The sequence below is a fragment of the Leucoraja erinacea genome, chromosome 3, assembly GCF_028641065.1.
Source record: "Leucoraja erinacea ecotype New England chromosome 3, Leri_hhj_1, whole genome shotgun sequence".
NCBI lineage: Eukaryota > Metazoa > Chordata > Chondrichthyes > Rajiformes > Rajidae > Leucoraja > Leucoraja erinaceus.
This window is the reverse complement of record NC_073379.1, coordinates 40,768,622-40,792,445: the sequence shown is the minus strand read 5'-3', so window position 1 is coordinate 40,792,445 and position 23,824 is coordinate 40,768,622. Positions and strand designations below refer to the sequence as shown.

General features: G+C 44.3%; 1 protein-coding gene across 3 annotated transcripts in view; it reads right to left on the bottom strand.

Moving 5' to 3' along the window:
• apba1b (amyloid beta (A4) precursor protein-binding, family A, member 1b) overlaps nt 1-23,824 on the bottom strand; it is a 134,143-nt gene that overhangs the window by 38,978 nt on the left and 71,341 nt on the right. For all 3 annotated transcript variants that reach the window (XM_055632489.1, XM_055632488.1, XM_055632490.1), the window contains one exon: nt 3,076-3,180. In XM_055632489.1, coding sequence (XP_055488464.1) covers nt 3,076-3,180 — 105 coding nt within the window. The remainder of the gene's footprint in view (nt 1-3,075; nt 3,181-23,824) is intronic.

Genomic DNA, 23,824 nt, shown 5'->3' with positions numbered 1-23,824 from the left:
CATTAACAATGCACCACTGCAGTAGTCCCAAGACACTCACAAGAAGGCAGTTGACAAAAGTTGCCAGGCGAGCCACATGGTGAGGCAGAAGCAACAGGCTTGGGAACAGCTGGGCAGCCAAAGCATAGGCCACTTAGGGAGTGAGCTGTGTTATGAGCTACATAATCGCATCACAATCTGCCCAAGTGCAGATGTGGAAGAATGATTCATTCTTTGTTTGTGGGTGCCGCTGGCAAAATTGGAATTTTTGTTTACTCAGACTTACGAGATGGGCATTGTTTTATGGATAGCAATCATGCAATGTAAATTGCCTCTAGAGTGTGGATGAGCAGAGTTTTGGGGGAAGGGAGGTTGTTTATGGGAATGTGGGGAAAATAAATTGGAATTAGGGTAAATGGGCGCTTGATGGTCGATACAGACTTAGTGGACTCAAGGGCCCACTCTGCGCTATGACTCCATGACAGACCAACGCGAAACTGGGGGCACTTAATGACCAAGGAGGTCAGAAATCATTCCTTCTGAAAATGGACATCAGCTGTGCTTGTGGGACAGAATAATGGAGTTATTAGTTATTACAAGAAGTTAATATTTTATAGATCCTAATTTCATTATTTTAAGATTTTAACAAGAGCAGTATCACATTTATGCATCAACTTTGGCAAAGCAAAAATTGCTTCATTAATAGTCATAGGATCATAGATACACATAACACAGAAACAACTTGCCCATGCCGACCAAAATTCCTCATCTACACTAGTCCCACCTGCCCGCATTTGGCCCACATCCCTCTAAACCTTTCCTATCCATGTGCCTGTCTAAATGTATTTTCAATGTTATTATAGCACTGGCCTCAACCACCTCCTCCATCTATTCCTCTCGTGATTTTTATTCACCTCTAAAGATCACCCCTCAGCCTCCTGTGCTCCAAGGGATAAAGTCTTCGCCTGTTCAACCTCGCCCTATAGCTCAGGACGAGCAACATCCTCGTAAATGGCGTAGAAACCCCCCAAAAAATCACTGTGCCAAGCTGCATGTGAAGATTTTTGCTAGATGATCACTAGGAATTTAAGGAAGGCAACCCAGGGTTTAGGGACTTGATAGCTGTAGACATAGATACCAACATGATGTACTTAAAGCTGGGCATGATCAAGAAACCAAGACTGGAGAACTACAGAGATATTAGAGGGCTGTGGGGCAGGAGAAGGTTATGCAGTTAGGATGGGGGAAGAAGATAAATGAACATAAAGATCAAATCAAAATGAAACAAAATATCCATCTGACATCGTGGACAGGGCAATCTCGCAAAATGAAAAGCTAAAAAAAAGTATTGGGGACATATGACCCAAGGGCCCTGTAAAATACTTGAAATACTTACTTGAACCTTTATTAAAGAAGGCAAAGATTAAAAAAAAAAGGAAAAATGCATTAGATTGATGCTATGTTCCAAGAGTAAAACGCTTCAGGGTAAACATGTTTCACGTTTTTCACAAAACCCCTGCAATATGCAGCGTAAATCAATCCACGCAGTATTGCATTTCCAATCACTTAAATTCCTCACAGTACAAGCAAACATGCAAGCTACGGAAAATAAAACCTACTTAAATCAAACTCAAAAGGTAACCAGAAGCATTGACCACCTGAACCCACCACCAGACCACATCAGAGCAACAACTCACTTCAAAGCAAAAGAAAATTCCTTCTCTTTTGGGCAACACACACTTCGATAACCGATACCAAGAACACAGACTCTGGCACATCAAGTCTACAACTAACCACTGAGTTATATATTAGTGTCTTCTACTCTTTTGTGTGATCGAGGCTGAATTTCTCTCAGTTGGACTTGGGCAGTGTTGGGGAGAAAGGTGGGGAGAGAGGGAAGGTGTCCCTGGCACCATGTGTTCAAAATTAGACTTGGCAAACTGCTGCTGTCTCCCTAATGCGCAATGATCATGTTCACCTGTGTTTAGTATGCTTTAATAATACTTTCCATTATATTTACCCAAATATACTGGTGAAAGGTAACAGAATTAGTTACGACCTGTGACACTGAGAAAGCTCAGTATGCTTTTGCATTCTTCCCCAGAGCAATAGCATTGGAGGTTACAACCACAGGCTGTTTTTCTCAAAACTGGGAATAATAAGAAAATTCAGGTGTTCCTGCTCTTGAAAGAATTGTCCAGGGATTCATCTAACCAGAAAAGGCGATCAGCTTACACATGCCTGCCTTTGTTAGTGGATGAGTGGCTATGTACACTATGTCTGCCTGACAGTATGATCACGTTCTGTGAGCGTGTTCACATGTGTGTCTACATATGTGTATGCCGGTGTATGTGTGTTTTTATATATATGTGCGCGTTTTTATATATACATGTGTGTCTGTGATTGTGTGTGCGTGCGTGCAAGTATGTGCATGTGCATGTGTGTGTGTGTGCGCATGAGAGTGTTGGTGTGTGCGCGTGTAGGTATGCACGCACCAGTGCACTTGTGCGTGTGTGCGTGTGATATGAACTGTTTAGACTAGATTGTGCCTGGTGTTCTTTGCTATTGATTAGCTGACCAGCACTGTCTGTCGAAACCTACTTATTTAAAAAAGCCACTCTGGAGAATTACTTGCCGTGAAAGTTGACTCCAATAAGGGAGACAGTTCCTTCAGAGGAGGAGCGGGACAAGTGGATGTAACGAGGAAAACAATAAATTAGCAGAAGTTACACAACCAGTTGTTAGCCATAGTGACATTCTGGTTGATAACCTTATACTGATACCATGGCAAATATAAAATTAACAAGAACCACACAGTTCATATTCTCACAATGACAAATTGTTCTAAAAATGTAAAGTAGAACAAAAAACCCAAACTCGGATACTGAGGAATAACGTTTAGACTGGGAAATAATTCACTTGTGTTTTGTCGGGCTTAAGTGCCGTTTCCTACATGCATAATTACAGCAATGGGCTTCTTTCTGAATTTCATGAGTATGAGATCTTCGCCGAACGCAACTTAGCTTGGGCAGAGCGGGGCTAAGGGGATGAGCTGCCGGGGGAATGATGAAAAATGCTGCCGGACAGGCGGTGTACCTCTCGATTTGCTGCCGTCTCTGCTGCATCATGAACGTCTGTTCCAGGTTGCGTCATGGATGACTCTGCTCCACGGGGAGATGACGACCCAGGGGAGACTGATTGCTAAAGACAGTGAGTGGGGAGAGAAAGAAAGACGTTTTCAAAAGTCTGGTCACACTGCAAACTATTCCTGGTGAAGATGGTGCCTCAACATTCGAGCAGTGCAATTTTCCTTCGTTTGAAATCTAGACTGATTTCACCATATTAGAATAATTAAACTGGAATTAAATCATAGGTAATAAATTAAACCAAAATGCATAGTTATAAAACGTCACACAATAATTTGACAACATTTGCTCAATAACATCCCTATAAAACTATGAACTTCAACGTTCATTGCCTTCGAAAAACACATGTAACTCTTCTATGATTCTTTGGGAATCTTGTTGAAAACAACTTAGTGCCCCATTCCCCATCTTCTGGTCTTTGAAGGAACATCAAAAGAACACAATTAGCAGGGAAAAAGAAACTGCAGGTAAACAACATCTCAAACGTGCAGCGTTCCCAGACCACAAGGTAATTCTAATGCAGCCTGACAAACCTCGTCATCCTGATAATTTACTGGAAATATCCATAAGTTTTCCATTACGATTCCAGTTGAAGAGGTCCCTTTCCCGGTGTCTCACACTATCTTGCCTCTGCTCTATTCTCAGTCAAAGTGTGCAGAGCATCAGGGCTGGTTAAACAGGGATCCAGCAACGCACACTCAGAGTGGCTTGAAACAAGATATCCTGAAGCTATCAGATTTCACTAACTTTAATGCTGTGGCCACCTCTCCTGTCAACTGATCGAGACAAAGCAAATTGGATTATAGAACAGCAAAAAACGGCCACTGCTGGAAATCTGAAATAAATGTGGAAAATGCTGGAAACACTTGTTGGGACATCCACGGGAGTGAACACGACAACAGAATAGAAAAGTAGAACAGCACGGCGTAAGAAAGGGCCCTTCGGCTCACAATATCTGGGTCAATATGATGCAAAATTAATCTAATTTATCTGCTTTCATTCCCAGCAAATGTGTGTTCTTATCTAAAGCCTCTTGAATGCCACTATCGTATCAGCCTCCCCCACTACTCCTGACAGCAGTTTCCAGTAAAATAAAATTGTCCCACACATTTCCCTTAACGTTTCCCCCTCTGACCTTAAAGCTAGTATTTGGTAGCTTAAAGCTAGTAATACTATTCTAGTATTTGACATTTCCACCCTGGGTAAAAGGTACCGACTATCTATGTTTCTCAGAATTTTATGAACTTCTATCAGGTCTTCCCTTTGCCTTTGATGCTCCGGAGAAAACAATGTAAGTTAAATCCTCCCTGCAATGGGAGAGAAAGAGTTAAATGAGGACACAAGGAACTGTAGATTTTGGAATTGTGCGCAGGACACAAAGTGTTGGAGAAACTCAATGGGTCAGGCAGCATCTCTGAAGGATGTCGATAGGTGACGGTTCGGGTCTTTTTCAGAAGAAGGGTCTCGACCCAAAACATCACCCATTCCTTCTCTCCAGAGAAGCTGCCTGTCCCGCTGAGTTACTCCAGCATTTTGGGTCAATCATTTTGAAATTGACTGCTTGTTTATAAATATACTAGGAGAACACAAACAAAGTTATACATTCCTTCTGTGACCACACTTTAAAGGCACTTTCTTGATTATAAAGTCATGGAGATATTGAGAGGTTGTGAAAAGCAAATACATATATTTACACAAATCTATCTTTCCATGGAACCTCTCTTATTTATTTAGATTTTCATCCTGTCTTCAACATGGCTCAGTGTCAGATTTTGTATAGGAAAGAACTGCAGATGCTGGTTTAAATCGAAGATAGACACAAAATGCTGGAGTAACTCAGCGGGACAGGCAGCATCTCTGGAGAGAAGGAACTGGTGAGGTCTCAGGTCGAAGTCTGAAGGAGGGTCTCGACCCGAGATGTCACCCGTTCCTTCTCTCCAGAGATGCTGCCTGTAGAGGTGAATTACTCCAGCATTTTGTGTCATACCTTCAGTCATATTTTGTCTGGAGATTGTTGATCATTTTGTTTAACCTGTACCCTGAATCTGGATTCATGTGAGACCCAGTTGCCCCCTTAATTACGGCTCAGATAGGAACAGACACAAAGAACATCTCGTAGAGCAGTGATGTGTTTCTCAAACAAGTCAGTTTATTCAAGGCCTTAACAGTGAAACACCCAGAATTATCCCAAAGTGCTTTAAAGATTCGCAGCAAGCACAGAATTTTTATATTCCCACGACAAAGCAATTCACCATTGATCAACGTTTAACCTCCTGTTTCCTGTTATTAGAAAACAATTCTCCCAATTACCTAACAAATGGGTGCAATAAAGAACAGCTCTATTTCCCGTTACATGTGGAAGTTACACGTGATAAATTTATTTATTGCCTTGTTCAACATCCTTTTTGTTCCCTTCACTGTGTTGGCATCTTTCCCCATCATGCTTTCCCATTCTTTTAGTTACTTATCTATTTCAGATGTTCCTACTACACCTGCAACACTCTTGAAATCACCCTGGGAAATACTATGTCTTTAAACGGTGCAGGTGGGTGTTCCAGCTTTGAAGTAAAACCACGGTTTGTGATAGCCAGCACATTGCAGGTATTATGTGGAAGCAAAGAACTACAGATGCTGGTTTACACAAAAGGACACAAAGTGCTGGAGTAAATCAGTGGGTCAAGCAGCATCTCTGGAGAACGTGAATAGGTGACTTATCCATGTTCTCCAGAGTTGCTGCCTGACCCGCTGAGTGACCCCAGCAGTTTGTGTCACATTACAGGTATTCATTTCCAGGTGGATGAAGGTGGGCCAAACTTAAAACATAAGCCAATGATCACGGTCTTTGGAGGATTATAATCAGCTTCCACTTCTACCAAGATGAGCAAATGTATCTACAATTGTTTCATTAATAATGGATAGAGGACTGAGCCGCTGTCATTATCAGAACCTGCCATTTGGCTGTTTTGAACACTGCCCACATCATGCCCCTTGCCCTCTCAAAAACAATTTAATTCTCTCAACACCAGGGCCACGACCCATTGGACTGAATTTATAGTTTCAACTAAATGTTAATTTTGCTGATTTGACTCTGGGACTGGTTGGCTATGTAATTCTGTTCCATTCTATCATGACCCATAAACACGTCCTCAATTATTTAAAGTGCAGCACAATTAGCGGCATCATGAATAAAGGATAGGCTGGAAAAAGTGCCGAACAAAGGAACAAATTAGCAATCATTTTAATAACATCTGACAAATGCGAATTGACATTTTTTTGTCAATTTTAAAAACAAAACATTGAAAGGATTGTGTTCTCCTGAAAAAACAAGGTTTAGGGCTGTTTTTGTTCCTTCCATGGTCACTTGAAATAGTTCTCTATCACTGGATGTTCTGTTTTTTTAAAGATAATTAAATAAATATATTCAACACACACTCTCCATTTAGAATTGAGAATTAATCTTCAAGAGTGGCTTTGAAAGTTATTAAAAATCCAAAGTTGCTGAAGAAATAGCACAAATCATTGCCTACTGCTGCATTCTATAATCGAACGCCTATCCCAGTGTTCATAGTAGTTACAGAGAACGTAAATACAATTCTTCTTCTTAGAAAAGCTGAGCAGATCTATGGCTTAATTTGAAACATTGACTCTGATGAGTCCGACTTTGAACAGCCGCGAGCGGCCAGTGCCCGTGAGCATTGGGGCCGGTTGGAGCGGCTGTTGGAGTAAATACTCCAAAGTGACAGGCTCCGGGAGATGGAGACTAGCCACAGTGGGCAGCTAGTAAGTCCTACAGCAGTACCTCTTGTAGGACTGCACAGTGTTTCTCCCTCATCAGAGGGGAGTACAGGGGGTCAATTCTGGGCTGACCCTGAAGAGGGGTGTACAGAACATAGCCCTAGTGCACATGGGGTGCAAGAAAACCTATTGGATATGGTGTCCCAGTTCATTCAACCCGACCAAACTGGCCAAAACCTGGAACCTAAAATAGCTGCAAGTGTCGACTACATGTCATTCAATCAGCGATAAGGACAGGCATTACTGGACACCACAGCAAGACACTTACCACTAGGGAACTGCAAAACACTGAATGTTCCCAGTGTCAACCAGTGTATTTGGAAACATGTCGGAGCATCAATCAGAGCCAGGGACTTGAAACTACAAAAAGTTCTGAAAGTCCTAACAGCGGGAATTACGGCTTTCGCCCGCACAATCAACGAAAAAGACATGACACAAGATCACCAGGATGCACTGGCTTTATTTTGCAACTCACAATACGAGTTAAATAGTATTAGGAAGAGTGCCATCCAACCGGCTTTAGACCCCAAATTTGCAGGCCTGTGCAAACCTGGAACCTCCAAACCACCAAAATTACTATTTGGAGGTGACTTGTCCAAACAGGTAAAAGAACTTGACGAAGAGGCTAAAACCCTGGGGCTCATTAAAGCAACATCTAAAAACTACTTTGGCCAGAAACAGCACCCCTACGCACCCACCAGTCCAATAAGACAAACTGGTGATAGCTCGAGGGCCAGGTACACTCAACATCGGTCTTTTTTAGGCCATGGCCCAGACCAGCCTTCCTGGAAAATGCGCAAACCCTCAACACTGACCCAACCACAGACCCAGACACCGGCGCCTCAATGTCCACGGAGGATACCGAAAAAGTAACAAACCTACCACTGGTAACCATGGAGGTAGGTGGGTCTGGTTCCTTACAAATTGAAGGGAGCGTGGAGGTTGGTGGGAGATTACACTTCTATCTGGATACATGAAATAAGTTAACTACCGACACTTATATTTTAAGCAGTATCTAGAGGTATACCATAGAATTTATACAAAAACATAACCCTCCAGTTCAGCATGTACCGAACCGAATGTTCGTTCTTACAAGCAAAGAAAAATCAAAAGCACATGCTGAACTACAGCGGCTTTATAAAAAAGTAATTGAGAAAACCCAACACGAATCACAGGAATTCGTGTCCAATATCTGTATCAAAAACAAGAAAGATGGTGGGCGCCGCATCATCATAGATTTGACTAATTTGAATACTTTCGTACAATATATTCATTTCAAGATGGAAACCTTTGTTACTACTAAGCAATTGATTTCCAAAGGTTTACACATGGCAAGCATCGATTTTAAAAGATGCTTACTATACAGTACCCATCAGAGGTGACCACAGATGTTAGTTAAAATTCAACTGGATGGGTCAGCTCTGGCAGTACAGGGCAACAGATGCATTTCGCTGCATTGGGGGGGGAATTGTTTATTTATGCATTCCCTCCTTTCTGCCTCATCAGTCGGGTATTAAGGAAAATACAGCAAGACTCTGCGTCTGGTATTTTGATAGTACCCGATTGGCCTACTCAACCATGGTTCCCGGTGATACTCGACATGGTATTAGAACCATGCATCACCATCCATCATAGACCTAATTTACTGGTTCATCCCGTAACAAGGGAAAGTCACCCATGTCATAATTATATAAACCTATTAATTTGTAGAGTTTGAAAGCACCTCTACTACACCTGGGACTGACGGACCGAACAGTGGATATTATTTCAGCGGCCCACAAGACAGTCCACCAAAAAACAGTACTTGGTGTACATCAAGAAATGGGAAATGTGCTGTCACAACAATAAACATCACCCACAGACCTATGAACATCCCGTCTGTTCTGGAATTCCTGGCAAGCCGCCATTACGATGAGAGGCTCAGTCATAGTGCCATCAACTGCGCCAGAACTGCTCTGTCAACATATCTGTGGCAAGGAACAGAGCGGCATTCTGTTGGGACACACCCCCTGGCAACTAAACGCATGAGGGGCATTTTTAATGTTAATCCCCCAAGAACCAGGTACTCCCAAATATGGGATTTGAGCATTGTACTGACCATGTTAAGAAACTGGTCTCCAGCTACAGCTCTATCCCTACAGAAACTGACTATGAAAACAGTCATGCTGATGGCCTTGGTCACGGCACAAAGGGTCCAGTCGCTACAGAAACTAAGGCTGGACAACATGACTACTTCATCTGGAAATTTAACTTTTCACATCAATTAATTAGTCAAACAGAACAGACAGGGGTCAGCAGGCCTAAAAATAGAAGTCAAGGCCTACCCGACAGATGATCGTCTCTGTATTGTAACACACTTGCTATTATATAAAGAGTATACGAAGATCATCAGAGGCAAAGAAATGGCACTTTTTATCAGCTACAAACAGCCACACAAAAAAGTGACAGTCCAGACCATCTCGAGATGGCTAAATATCAGGTCCTAATAAAGGCTGGAGTAGACACTAACATTTTTAAATCTCACTCCACCAGGGCTGCAGCTACATCGGCAGCTATGAAGTTGGATGTTCCTATGGACCAAATCCTCAAGACAGCAGGGTGGTCAACGGAGAAAACTTTCCAACGATTTTATAACAAACCTGGAACATTTGCAGAAACAATTTTAAGTTCTGTAATATAATTTTACACCATAAATAGGGGCTATAATTTGGTGTTAATAAATTTATCGTTGTTTTTCAATATCGTATTGATGTCTAATAATGTTAACACTACTCTCCCCATAACCAAGGCAGATGTGATGCATGGACACGTTTCCACGGCATGGAATCACAGAGCTTTAAAATCTTCACGTAGTCACTCACGTGACTCCGAAGTAAAATAGTAAGATTAAACGAGAACTTACCAGTTCGAAGTTTGATCATTAATTTATGAGGAGTACGTTGAGGGAATACGTGCCCTCCGCTCCCACCCTTGATCATATATTTAACTGGTATCTTCTTCTCTAATCTTACTATGTTTAGTCATTACAGTTATCTGTTATTTCACTCCGCTGCTTTGAAGAATGACACGCATGCGTCCTGGCGGGGTTCTTCACGTATTCCCTCAACGTACTCCTCATAAAATAATGATCAAACTTCGAACCGGTAAATTCTCGTTTAATCTTACTATTAATCTGTACAAATATTCAGAATAAATCCATTGCCAGATCGGGGGTATTTGCCAACTCTAGGTTAGGTATGGTTCATACTTCCTCCAGGTTGAGGGAGGTTACGATTCCCACTATTGTTCATTAATAGCATCAACATGTCTATATCTATGTCATGTCTGAATGCTATATTAATGTTCACTCATCATTGGCCCACTTATGCTGTGTATGCCGCCTGGACTCGTTTCCACGGCATGAAATCAGAGCTTTAAAATCTTCACGTAGTCACTCATGTGACTCCGAAGTAAACTAGTAAGATTAAACGAGAACTTACCAGTTTGAAATTTGATCTTTATTTTATGAGGAGTTACGTTGAGGGATTACGTGCCCTCCATACCCACCCTCGACCATAAAGTTCAACTGGTATCCTATTTCTCTAATCTTACTATGTTCAGTTCATTTACTGTTATCTGTGATTTCACACCGCTGCTTTGAAGATTGACACGCATGCGTCCTGGCGGGGTTCTTCACGTAATCCCTCAACGTTACTCCTCATAAAATAAAGATCAAACTTCAAACTGGTAAGTTCTCATTTAATCTTACTATTAAACGGCTTTTAGCAATGTAGGAAACACAGCAAAGATTTGTGCAGAGCAAGCCCCCACAGCAATGTGATTACCTGTTTCATAAGCAATTTTAGTAGAAGATAGATATTGATCAGGACTCACAAATTAAGAACCTAAGCAACAGGAGCAGCAGATGGACAGATAACTCCTCAACCTTACTCCACCATTCAATAAAATCAAGAATGATGCTCAACCTCAGGTCCAGTCAGATATCCACCAGGTTCCTTGGTATCCAAAGTTCCTCTTCCCTTCCTCCAAACACAGGCCATTCACATTGAGTCACATTCACCAAGATGGTGTTACATTTTATTACCCCTTCTCTCGGTCCCACTCCCCCAAAGATGGAGCATATTCTCCCAGTTTGAGCTTCTGTGCTTCAGTTTCTAGCGCGGGACTTGAACCCACAATTTTTTGACTCGTGGGTGAATGTTATCTCCTGAGCCAGATCTTTGCAACATGCAATCACCACAACACGAGTGGTATTGATGATTTACAGGATACAGGAGGTCCAAAAAAACTCAAATGCTCCCACCGATTTGGACAGATCTACTCCACTGAGGAAATCATCATCTCCCCCCCCCCCCCCCCCCCCGAACTTTCCACTACTCTTCTCCAAATCACACTCTTCCTTCAGGCATGGTTCTGAAAGCCAGTGAGAACCCATCCCAGGCTCACCAGCTCTTTAATCCATTGCTACTGCAGTGTGGTTGAGTGTCTTCACCAATTACCAATAATCAACATCACTCAGACATCTTACAATTAAAAACAATTACAAAATTAAAAGTTACTAAAAACAAATGAGAAGCAATTTCGCTCTCTGTCTCTCCCCCCATCTCTCTCTCTCCCCCCCTCTCTCTCTCTCCCTTCTCTTTCTCCCCCCTCCCTGCTCTCCCCTCTCCCCTCTTCTCTCCCCCTCTCTCCTCACCACTCTCTCCCCCTCTCTCTCTCTCCCCCCCCTCCTCACTCCTCACTCCCGCTGCCCCTCTACACTTCTCCCTCCTCTCTCTCTCCCCCCTCTCCTTTCTCCCTTCCCTCTCTCCCTCCTCCCCCACCCTCTCCCTTCCTCCTCCCCTCCACCCACCTCTCCCTCTGTCTCTTGCCCTTCTGTCTCTGCCCCTTTCTCTCTCTCTCTCCCCATTCTCTCTCTGCCCTCACTCTCTACCCCTCCCCCCCTCTCTAGACGCGCCTGTATCCTGTAAATCATCAATACCACTCGTGTTGTGGTGATTGCATGTTGCATAGATCTGGCTCAGGAGATAACATTCTCTATGAGTCACTGGATAGGGCGGTTGTGGGGTAAAAGGAGCAAATTAATAATATTAATATATCAAGGGGGCAGTTAGCATGTGTGCGGGGGTTGGGGGGTAGTTAGTGTGTGTGACGCCGCATGTCGCCCCTTCCCAGCAACTACACGTTGGGAGACAGACCCAACGGGTCTGCACTTGGTCTAGTTAACATTAAAACAACAAAACATACCATTAAAATCAAAGAAAAGGCTTCACTTCCTTTAGTCCCAGAGAATGAATATCTCCCATTCATTGGGTCTATGCAAATCCCAGGTTAAGCTGGCATGGGTTTTGTGAGCTGGACTCGCCAGCTGAGAAGTACATGGTGGTTGGCGCTGCACTATGGGGCTTCATAGAAAATAGGTGCCAGCACCGCCATTCAATTTGATCATGGCTGATCATCGAAAATCAGTACCCCCATTCCTGCTTTCTCCCCATAACCCTTAGCCCTAAGAGCTATATCTAACCTCTCTTGAAAACATCCAGTAAATTGGCCTCCACTGCCTTCTGTGGCAGAGAATTCCTGGGTGAAACAGTTCTTCCTCATCTCAGTCCTAAATGGCCTACCCTATATTCTTAAACTGTGACCACTGGTTCTGGACTCCCCCAACATCAGGAACATTTTTCCTGCATCTAGCCTGTCCAACCCCTATGTTTCTATAAGATCCTCTCTCATCCTTCTAAATTCCAGTGAATCCAAGCCCAGTCGACCCATTCATTCATGTGGAGTCCATGAGAGTAGTTACTACTGGTTGCCTGGGACTGCTGCTTGCTGGGTAGGCGTTGGTCTATGATCTCTGTACCACTGGGGAATGGACCCCAGAGGATGATACACCCACTCCAGAACAGAGCAAGAACTTTGTGCCACGTGCCTGCCACGCCCAGCCGGTAGAGGTTTGTTTAACTTGCAGGTAAATTCTTGGTGGATTTTCATTCCACCTTCAAGGTTTTGAAGTTACATTGGCTGATCAAAGACATCAGAATCTTTCATTCCCGCAAGTCATGAGCCAATATTTACCCCTCAATCAACTAAAAACTATCACATAATTTTTTGTGGAAAGTTACAATGTTTAAAATTGTCTTTGTATGGTTTATGTCACAAAAATAACCAAGTGTTCAAAGTACAGGTGCACAACCTTTTATCCGAAGTTCCAAATAACGAAAAGCTCCGAATAGCGACATTTTTTCGGTCCTTGAAGAAAGGTCCTTGAAGACGTTCACCGAGGGTGGCCGGCAGAGGTGACAGCGGAACCTCAGGTCGGTCCTCGAAGAAAGGGGAACTAAATCCCCATTCATAAAAGAGAAGGTGAGGGTATATTGCGCAGGAGGGTTAATAATTGACAATATGCTGCTGTCTGCCCACTGAGTTAAAAAGTTCCCACGGCGTGGGAACTTTTTAACTCAGCGGGCAGGCAGCAGCAGATTGTCGCTCCCTTCAGTTTCACCCCACCTACGCCCCTCTGCTTCCCGGCCATGTGTGTGACCCCTTCCCTCCCCTCTCCAGCTCCCCGCCCATTGCACCGGCGCGGGGGCTTTGCACTGTCTGCACGTCGGAGTTGCCAGCAGGTCAGTGCCAATCACCGGAGACGTCAGGACCAACGGGACACCGGCCCCCAGGCCCACTGCAAGCACGGAGATCCCAGAGACCCACAGCCAGCAGCAGCCCAGCCCTGTTCCAATTCCAGAGGAACAATTCCAGTAGGGACAGAAGCTGATGGTGTGCAAGGTACGTCTTGGTCTTGGGGTTGCGGATGAGGGGGCGCAGCTCGGGCTGTGGGCGAACTGCCACTTGTCGCTGTAGCGGCACATCGGGGAGTGGGTTCCTGTTGGTCCTGACGTCTCCGGCCATCCCCCTGGACAGGAGCTGAGAGACGTCAGGACCACCAGAAGCCGCTCCCCGATGGGCCGCTACAGCGACAAGTGGCAGTTCGCCCACAGCCCGAGCTGCGCCCCCTCATCGGGACACCGACCCCCAGGCCCACTGCAAGCACGGAGATCCCAGAGACTCACAGCCAGCAACAACTCTAGCCCAGCCCCGCTCCAACTCCAGAGGAACCCGGGTTGCGGATGAGGGGGCGCAGCTCGGGCTGTGGGCGAACTGCCACTTGTCGCCGTAGCGGCCCATTGGGGAGTGGATTCCTCTGGAGTCGGAGGGACAGGGAGACACAGCGGCTTTTGAGAATGGTGGGCAATCACTTCCAAAGTTCTGCCCACACAGTCAGTACACCTCTCCTACACTTGTTTCCCGCATTAAGATCATCTCGCAGAGAATGATCCCAGCCTAACCCTCCCTATTCTCTCCTATTCTGCAAGAAAAAACTACATTGAAGACTCAAACTCGCGATTGAGTAACTGCCGGGATCGAGGCGCAAACTCGCGACCTTGCGGATATGAGCCGAGCACTCTACCACTGAATTACGAAAAGTGTCTGGTCCCAAGGCTTTCTGATAAAAGGTTGTGCACCTGTACTTTAATAGATGCAAGGTTCCTTGAAGCATGAAAAGTGGCACAGGAATACATGCCCTTTTTTTCAATGCCTTCCATTTCATGTGCATATGAGTTTAATCTTAATGCTTCTTCAGCTTCAGTCAAGGTGGGCAGCACCACCATCAGTACTACAATAAAGCAGCAGGCACACAGGACCACAGCAACTAAGTTCTACGTCATCCTGACTAAGGAACAGACATCTGTTCTTTGTAGATTTTTCCATTTAACGCCACAAGTTGTTGGTGATTTAACTTTGTTTAACTGGAGGTGAGCACTGACAGTGTTGTCATCGTGTCAACCCCATTATCAAGGATGATATACCGACAGGGTGTGGTGAGGTAGCGAGACATGGCTTGTGTGAAGCACAGATGCTGGAAAGGACCAGCTACACCAGGCAGACAGGCTCTGTGGAAAATTGCGAATGCTGGAATCTGCAACAAAGACAGAAATGCTGGAAGAACTCAGCCAGTCAGACAGCATCTGTTGAAAGAGAAACCAGTGACCTTTCCTCAGAACTGGGGGTAGGGGTGTCAATGTGTTAAAGCAGAAGTGGGGAAAGGGGAGAGATAATTGATTATGCAAATGTCCCTTTCTCACCCAGTAGCTTTATTGTCTTATGTATATTGTTTTTTCACACTGAGGGGGGTGAGTTTGTGGAATGAGCTGCCAGAATCAACCATAAGGAGAGATTGGACAAACTGACAATGTTTTGCTGCATTGTTGGAGGTTGAGGAGTGACCTGATAGAAAATATAAACACACGCGCGCACAATGCCTGGAAGGCACTTCCAGGGGTATTGGTGGAGCTGGATACGATAGTAGCATTTAAGAGGTTTTTAGATGGACACATGCAGAGCTGTCAAGTTTTGTCAGAGCATTTCAGTATTCTAGTATTTTTACGCGGTGCCATTTTGCTGAAATAAATGTTATTTATGTGCGGTCATACCCATGTAAGAGTACAAGATTCCATAACTTCGCTACCAATTGACATGTCTTCGACGCTCCTTACTTGACAGTGTATTCATTGCCTTCTCTTCGTATACTGCTATTTGAACGGCTGATTCCTGCTGTTAGCACCAGATGATGATGTAGAAGCCATTTTGGAAGCCTCCCTCTCCCTTCCACGCTCTCTCTCCCTCTCTTTCCCTCCCTCTCCCTCTCTTCCTCCCTCTCTCCTTATTCTTTTGCTCCCTCACTTTTTTATTCCCTCCCTCTCTCCTTCTCCTTCCCGAACAGTCTGTGACCCATAGCGCTGTGGCCTTAGCGCTATGTGTAAAGGCAATAGCGCTCCAGCTGGGAGCACTATAATTAGAACCCATAGCTCTAAACTGACAGCGCTGTTTAAACCTGTAGTGGGACAGGCAGATCAAAGTTTACAAAAAAATAATCATCAGATCTTGAAATTTAAAATACTAATAGATTTAATCTGCTATAATTGTTAGAGTTACATTATGACTTTTTATATCCTTGCATTTTTTAAGCAGCAAGATGAAACAGGAAGTCAGACAGATTATTAAAAAATCCATCTTTATCAAAGCAAATCATTACATCCTTATTCTTATCGCATTTCCGTACAAAATACGGAAATCCGTACTACTTGGCAGCTCTGCACATGGATATGCAGGGAATGGAAGGTTATGGATCACATGCAGGTGGGGGAGGTTAGCTTAACCTGGCATCACGTTCAGCATAGTCAATGTGGGCCGAAGGGCCGGTTCCTGGGCAGTAGTTTTGTACGTTCTATGTTCCTCTTTCGGTAGATGATCCTCAACTGGCTGAGTTCTTCCAACTTTTTTTGTTTCAGCAGCCAGATTCTGGGCTAGATTGAAGGTAAGTCTTGACAAAAGGTTATCAGATGATGATGATATGCAATACACTGTACTGCCCCCAGCAGCTTATTTCATATCACAGCGAGTCGTGAAAGGAGATACAGCATCTCTTTTGAGGAATTGTTCTGTGCCAGGTGCCAGGATCCAGGATGTCACGGACCGAGTGCAGAAAATCCTCAAAGGCGAAGGTGAACATCCAGAAGTGGTAGTGCATGTCGGCACAAACGATGTCGGAAAGAAGGGGATGAATATTCTGCAGCGTGACTTTAGAGCTCGGAAAAATGCTGAAAAGCAGGACCTCCAGGGTTGTTATCTCCGGTTTGCTTCCAGTTCCTCGTGCTGGCGAGAGCAGGAACAGGGAGATACGGGACCTGAACATGTGGCTGAGGAACTGGTGCACGGGGCAGGGATTTAGATTCTCAGATCACTGGGATCTGTTTTGGTATAAGGGGGAACTGTACAAAAGGGACGGATTGCATCTTAACAGGTGTGGAACCAGCATTCTGGCAGGCAGGTTTGCCACTGCTACACGGTTGGTTTTAAACTGAATAAGGGGGGTGGGGTGTCGAATGGGATAGTGGAGGATGGAGTTAAAGGGAAAGGGTTTCTTAAATTTGTGAGCGTAGAGACAGAGGGGTGTGAAATGAGGGTAGAAGTAATAGGTAGCAAGGTGAAAAGTAAAAGTGGCAGGCCGGCAAATCCAGGGCAAAAATCAAAAAGGGCCACTTTTCAGCATAATAGTATAAGGGGTAAGAGTGTTGTAAAAACAAGCCTGAAGGCTTTGTGTCTCAATGCAAGGAGCATTCGGAATAAGGTGGATGAGTTGAATGTGCAGATAGCTATTAATGACTATGATATAGTTGGGGTCACGGAGACATGGCTCCAGGGTGACCAAGGCTGAGAGCTGAACATCCAGGGATATTCAATATTCAGGAGGGATAGACAGAAAGGGAAAGGAGGTGGGGTAGCGTTGCTGGTTAGAGAGCAGATGAACGCAATAGAAAGGAAGGACATTAGCTTTGAGGATGTGGAATCGACATGGGTAGAGCTGCGAAACACTAAGGGGCAGAAAACGCTAGTGGAAGTTGTGTACAGGCCACCTAACAGTAGTAGTGGAGTTGGGGATGGCATCAAACAGGAAATTAGAAATGCGTGCAACAAAGGTAAAACAGTTATAATGGGTGACTTCAATCTACATATAGATTGGGTGAATCAAATTGGCAAGGGTGCTGAGGATGAGGAATGTATGCGGGATAGTTTTCTAAACCAACATGTAGAGGAACCAACGAGAGACCAGGCTATTCCAGACTGGGTATTGAATAATGAGGAAGGGTTAGTTAGCAGTCTTGTTGTGCGTGGCTCCTTGGGCAAGAGTGACCATAATATGGTTGAGTTCTTCATTAGGATGGAGAGTGACATCGTTAATTCAGAAACAAGGGTCCTGAACTTAAAGAAAGGTAACTTTGAGGGTATGAGACATGAATTGGCCAAGATAGACTGGTGATTGATTCTTAATGGGTTGATGGTGGATATGCAATGGAAGGCAGTTTTAAAGACTGCATGGATGAACTACAACAATAGTTCATCCCAGTTTGGCAAAAAAATAAATCGGGGAAGGTAGTGCATCCGTGGATAACAAGGGAAATCAGGGATAGTATCAAAACAAAAGATGAAGCGTACAAATTAACCAGAAAAAGCAGCCTACCAGAGGACTGGGAGAAATTCAGAGACCAACAGAGGAGGACCGATAGGGTTTAATTAGGAAAGGGGAAATAGATTATGAAAAAAAACTGTCAGGGAACATAAAAATTGACTGCAAAAGCTTTTATAGATATGTGAAGAGAAAAAGATTAGTTAAAACAAATGTAGGTCCCTTGCAGTCAGAAACGGGTGAATTGATCATGGGGAACAAGGACATGGCAGACCAATTGAATAACTACTTTGGTTCTGTCTTCACTAAGGAAGACATAAATAATCTGCCGGAAATAGCAGGGGACCGGGGGTCAAATGAGATGGGGGAACTGAGTGAAATCCAGGTTAGCCGGGAAGTGGTGTTAAGTAAATCGAATGGATTAAAGGCAGATAAATCCCCAGGGCCAGATAGGCTGCATCCCAGAGTACTTAAGGAAGTAGCCCCAGAAATAGTGGATGCATTAGTGATCATTTTTCAAAACTCTTTAGATTCTGGAGAAGCTCCTGAGGATTGGAGGGTAGCTAATGTTGCTCCACTTTTTAAAAAGGGAGGGAGAGAGAAAACGGGGAATTACAGACCAGTTAGTCTAACGTCGGTAGTGGGGAAACTGCTAGAATCAGTTATTAAAGATGGGATAGCAGGATGGAAAGTGGTGAAATCATTGGACAAAGTCAGCATGGATTTATGAAAGGTAAATCATGTCTGACGAATCTTATAGAATTTTTCGAGGATGTAACTAGTAGAGTGGATAAGGGAGAACCAGTGGATGTGTTATATCTGGACTTTCAGAAGGCATTCGATAAGAGATTAGTATAGAAACTTAAAGCACACGGTATTGGGGGTTCAGTATTGATGTGGATAGAGAACTGGTTGGCAGACAGGAAGCAAAGAGTAGGAGTGAACGGGTCCTTTTCACAATGGCAGGCAGTGACTAGTGGGGTACCGCAAGGCTCAGTTCTGGGACCCCAGCTATTTACGATATATATTAATGATTTGGACGAGGGAATTGAATGCAACATCTCCAAGTTTGCGGATGACACGAAGCTGGGGGGCAGTGTTAGCTGTGAGGAGGATGCTAGGAGGCTGCAAGGTGACTTGGATAGGCTGGGTGAGTGGGCAAATGCATGGCAGATGCAGTATAATCTGGATAAATGTGAGGTTATCTACTTTGGTGGCAAAAATAGGAAAGTAAATTATTATCTGAATGGTGGCCGATTAGGAAAGGGGGAGATGCAACGAGACCTGGGTGTCATGGTACATCAGTCATTAAAAGTAGGCATGCAGGTACAGCAGGCAGTGAAGAAGGCGAATGGTATGTTAGCATTCATAGCAATAGGATTTGAGTATAGGAGCAGGGAGGTTCTACTGCAGTTGTACAGGGTCTTCGTGAGACGACACCTGGAGTATTGCGTACAGTTTTGGTCTCCTAATCTGAGGAAGGACATTCTTGCCATAGAGGGAGTACAGAGAAGGTTCACCAGACTGATTCCTGGGATGGCAGGACTTTCATATGAAGAAAGACTGGATAGACTCGGCTTCTACACGCTGGAATTCAGAAGATTGAGGGGGGAGTCATAGAAACTTTTAGGACCGAGATGAGAAAATCATTTTTTACACAGAGAGTGGTGAATCTGTGGAATTCTCTGCTACAGAAGGTAGTTGAGGCCAGTTCATTGGCTATATTTAAGAGGGAGTTAGATGTGGCCCTTGTGGCTAAAGGGATCAGGGGGTATGGAGAGAAGGCAGGGATGGGATACTGATTTGGATGATCAGCCATGATCATATGGAATGGCGGTGCAGGCTCGAAAGGCCGAATGGCCTACTCCTGCACCTATTTTCTATGTTTCTATGTTTCTAAGACAAGGTTAGAGGCACTATTCAAATCAATGTTGTTATTGTTGTTAGTTTAGTGATTATTGGCTGGCCTATCTCACCCACTCTGCCCTCTCACTTTATATATCTACCCTTCCGTTTTCAAAAGCTCACAGAGGGACCTGGACATGAAGTAATAATCAGTCAGACATACGGCTCTTGCTGTCAGACATTTACCTGTGCCATACACTGTACTACAGTGCCATCTTCAGGCCAGCAGCTCCCAACATTCACTGACTTGTGTCTGAACTTCCATTCATAGCTGCAGAGGAGATCAGAACAGAGGCACCAGGAACTGCAGATGCTGGAACCTTGAGCAAAACACAAAGCGTTGGAGCAACTCAGCAGATCAGGCAGCATCTACGGAGGGCAGGGATAGGCGCCATTTTGGGAGTGGCCCTTCTTCAGAGAGGGGGAAAGCTTCTTCAGAGCAGTCCTGCTTTTGGTTCCAAAATGAAATGTGTAAACTCGGGTCAACCTCACTCAGTGTACAGGGCCATTGCTGTCGGAGCTGCTGCCTCGTTGTTCGAGTGACCTGGGACCATTTCTGACCTCTGCTCTCTGTATGATGTCTGCTTGTTCTCCCACCACCAAGTGGGTTTCCCCTGGGTATTCTGGTTCCCTCCCACATCGCAAAGACATTCACGTTTATAGGCCAATTAAGTGTGGAGCTCAGTGGTAAAATCAGGGGAATTAAGAGGAATTTGGAGCGAACAAAACAGGATTAAGGTAAGATTAGTGTAAATGGGTGATGGGCCTTTTCGCAATGATCTCTGCGAACTCTATGAACCGTAGGGGACTGTGGATCTACCCCAACCTTTTGTGGTCCCTGAGGTCAGGTAGGAAAAGAAGATTCAATTCAAGCACAAGATTCTCACTAAGCAACAGGTCGCGAATGATGGAGAGATTTATTTTCATAATAGATACAAAAAGCTGGAGTAATTCAGCAGAAAAAATGGCATCTCTGGAGAAAAGGAATGGGTGATGTTTTGGGTCGAGACCTTTCTTCCGACCCAAAATATCACCATTCCTTCTCTCCAGAGATGTTGCTTGTCCTGCTGAGTTACTTCAGCTTTTTGTGTCTATCTTTGGTTTAAACCAACATCTGCAGTTCCTTCCCACAGATTTATTCTCATAATGTTGGGTTGGGGTTAAAATACTGTCGTGGGAGGGTTTCCCTACTACTCTCCGAAGTGACGCCATGGGATCTTCTGCATCCAGAAGAACTGTTAAAATCAGCGAATTCGCCGTTGCACTCCCTCAGTATTGTACTTCAGCCGGAAGCCAGAATTCCACAAAGAGGGACTTCAACATAGAGCAAAAATCAAACTGCTGATAATGTGTTCTGTTTTGGTCACCCTGCTATAAGAATGATGCCATGAAGCTGGAAAGGGTGTAGAGAACATTTACGAGGATGTAGCCAGGAGCCTGAGGGGGGTGAGGGGCGCAGGTTAGTATTTCATTCCTCAGAGTGTATGGAGCTGAGGGGTGGTCTTAAAAAGGTGTATAAAATCATGAGGGGAATAGATAGGGTGAATGCCCTTTTACACAAGGTAGGGGAAATCAGGAACTAGAGAGCACAGTTTAAAGATGGGAAAACATGTAATCAGAACTTGGGGGCAACTTTTACAACACAGGTGCTGGGTACATGGAACGAGCTGCCAGAGGAGGTAGTTGGGGCAGGTACTATAGCAATATTTAGGACATTTGGATAGGCACATCGATGGAAAAGTTTTATAAGGCCAAACACAGGTAAATCAAGAGTAGTTGAAGATGGAGATTGATTTTGCTCCAGATTCCCACATCTGCAGTTTTTTGTACCTCCATATCAAGAGTAGTGGCTGAAACAAGGTTGGATTCTGTACTGATACAGATAATCTTAACGCACCCTATAGAGGGATATTCCCTTAGTTTGGATGTTATCTCTGCCTACAGAACTAATGGGCCTGTCACACTTAGGTGATTTTTTCGGCGACTGTCATAGTCGTAGCAGGTCGCCGAAAAACCGACGACTAGACCCCCCTACGGCAATGTCTACAACCTACCACCTCGTCGACGGCAAGCTACGGTAAGCTACCGACATCCGGCGACCCATTAGGACGTCCACCTACGACCACACCTATGACAACCTATGTCCACCGCGACAAGCTACGACAAGGTAAGAATTCAGTCGCCAGTATCTGTCGCCGGTTGACGGAGGTAGTCACCAATGGAATTCACTAAAGACAGCACCCGCGACAACCTACGTCATCCAGGCAACAACCTACGACAGGAGAAGTCAAGCTACACTCATTGGTGTCAAGCCAACTGTCGCCGAAAGGTTTTGAACATTGCAAAATCCTGCGGTGACCAGAAAAACGCTACGATTCTTTGGGTGACTGAGGAGACTACTCACAACCATACAGCAATTGACATGCTACAAACACAGGAGCTATACTTCAGTGGGCAGAGAAAGCTTAATCTCACTGTCCATTCTTTTCATAATCAGATATCTCGCTGAAATGTGAAGAGTGGAACTAACAGCATTTAAATGGCTGCCTAATCATATACGAGAAGAAAACGTTAAACTGGATTAGTTTGCAAACTGTAAAAATTGCTGCCAGGCAAGAACTGAAATTGGGTCCCACAGATAACTATATAACTACACGACAGGTTATTTCAGGGGAAAGGTACATCGGCCAAGTGGCATGTTTTTAAAAGTATACTGAAGAGATCTCAGGATGTGTATGTCCCCGTTAGTGAAAGGCAAAGCAGGCAAACATAAGGAAGCTTGGCTGACCAGGGAAATTGAGACATTAGTCAAAAACAAGAAGGATGCATGCGACAGGTATAGGCAGCTGCGATCAAGTGCATCCCGAGAGGAGTTTCGGGAACTAAGGAGCAAACTAAAAAAGATCAGAAGGGCAAAAAAGGGGCCAGGAAATAGCTCTGGCAGGTAGCATAGAAGACAATCCCAAAAGATTTTATAAATACATAAAGGGGAAAAGGGTAACTCGAGAGAGAGTGAGACCTCTCAGGAATAAAAGCGGTCACCTCTGTGTGGAGCCACAGGAGATGTGCAAGGTCCTCAATGAGTATTTCCCTCTGTTTTCACACTGTATCACTCTATGACAGCAAAAGAATACTGTAATTGGAAGTTAAATCAAAACCAGGCACCATCTGTGGTCTTCAGCATCATCACTGCTGTCTGCATGCTGGGTGCTTTCTGTTTTTTTAATATAAAACGGCAATATTTGCGATTGAAGGTAGACAAAAATGATGGAGAAACTCAGCAGGTGAGGCAGCATCTATGGAGCAAAGGAATAGGTGACGTTTCAGGTCGAGACCCTTCTTCAGACCATTGGGGTAAGTTTACCAGTGGGGTAGATTTACCATTTAGGGTAGGTTTTGCTCTTGCAGAAGATCAGGGCAGCTCTCAATGATGCCCAGGTCAATATTTATCCTGGCCCATCATTTAAAGTCATCCTGTCATTATCACACTGTTGTTTGTGTGAGCTTGTTCTATAAAAATTAGCTGCCACGATTACTACACATCAAATGGTGAGTGCATGTCAGAAAATTCAATAAAACAGCAAAAATAAACCACACATGTTGTGAAAGATGCCATAAAAATGGTCATTAATTTACTTTCATTCTTAACAATGTAGATAAGGATATTATTGCTTGTGCCTCTATACCGCCAGCAGTTCTTCAAGCTGCAACGTGCTAATGAGTAACAGTAAGATTCCGTGGGTTAGTTGGGATAAATATTGGACGGGACAGTGGGGAGACCAACCCTTCTGCTCATCAAAATAGTGTGCGATCTTTTACATCTACTTGCAGTAACAAATGGGGCATTGATTTAACCTATCCTGAAATGGTGGCACATTCAACCCTTGCAGTGTCCCCACAGTCCTGCTGGCCTGGGTTTCTGCTCGAGTCTCCCAAGTATGACATGAAGTCACAATCTGCTGACCCAGAGGTGATG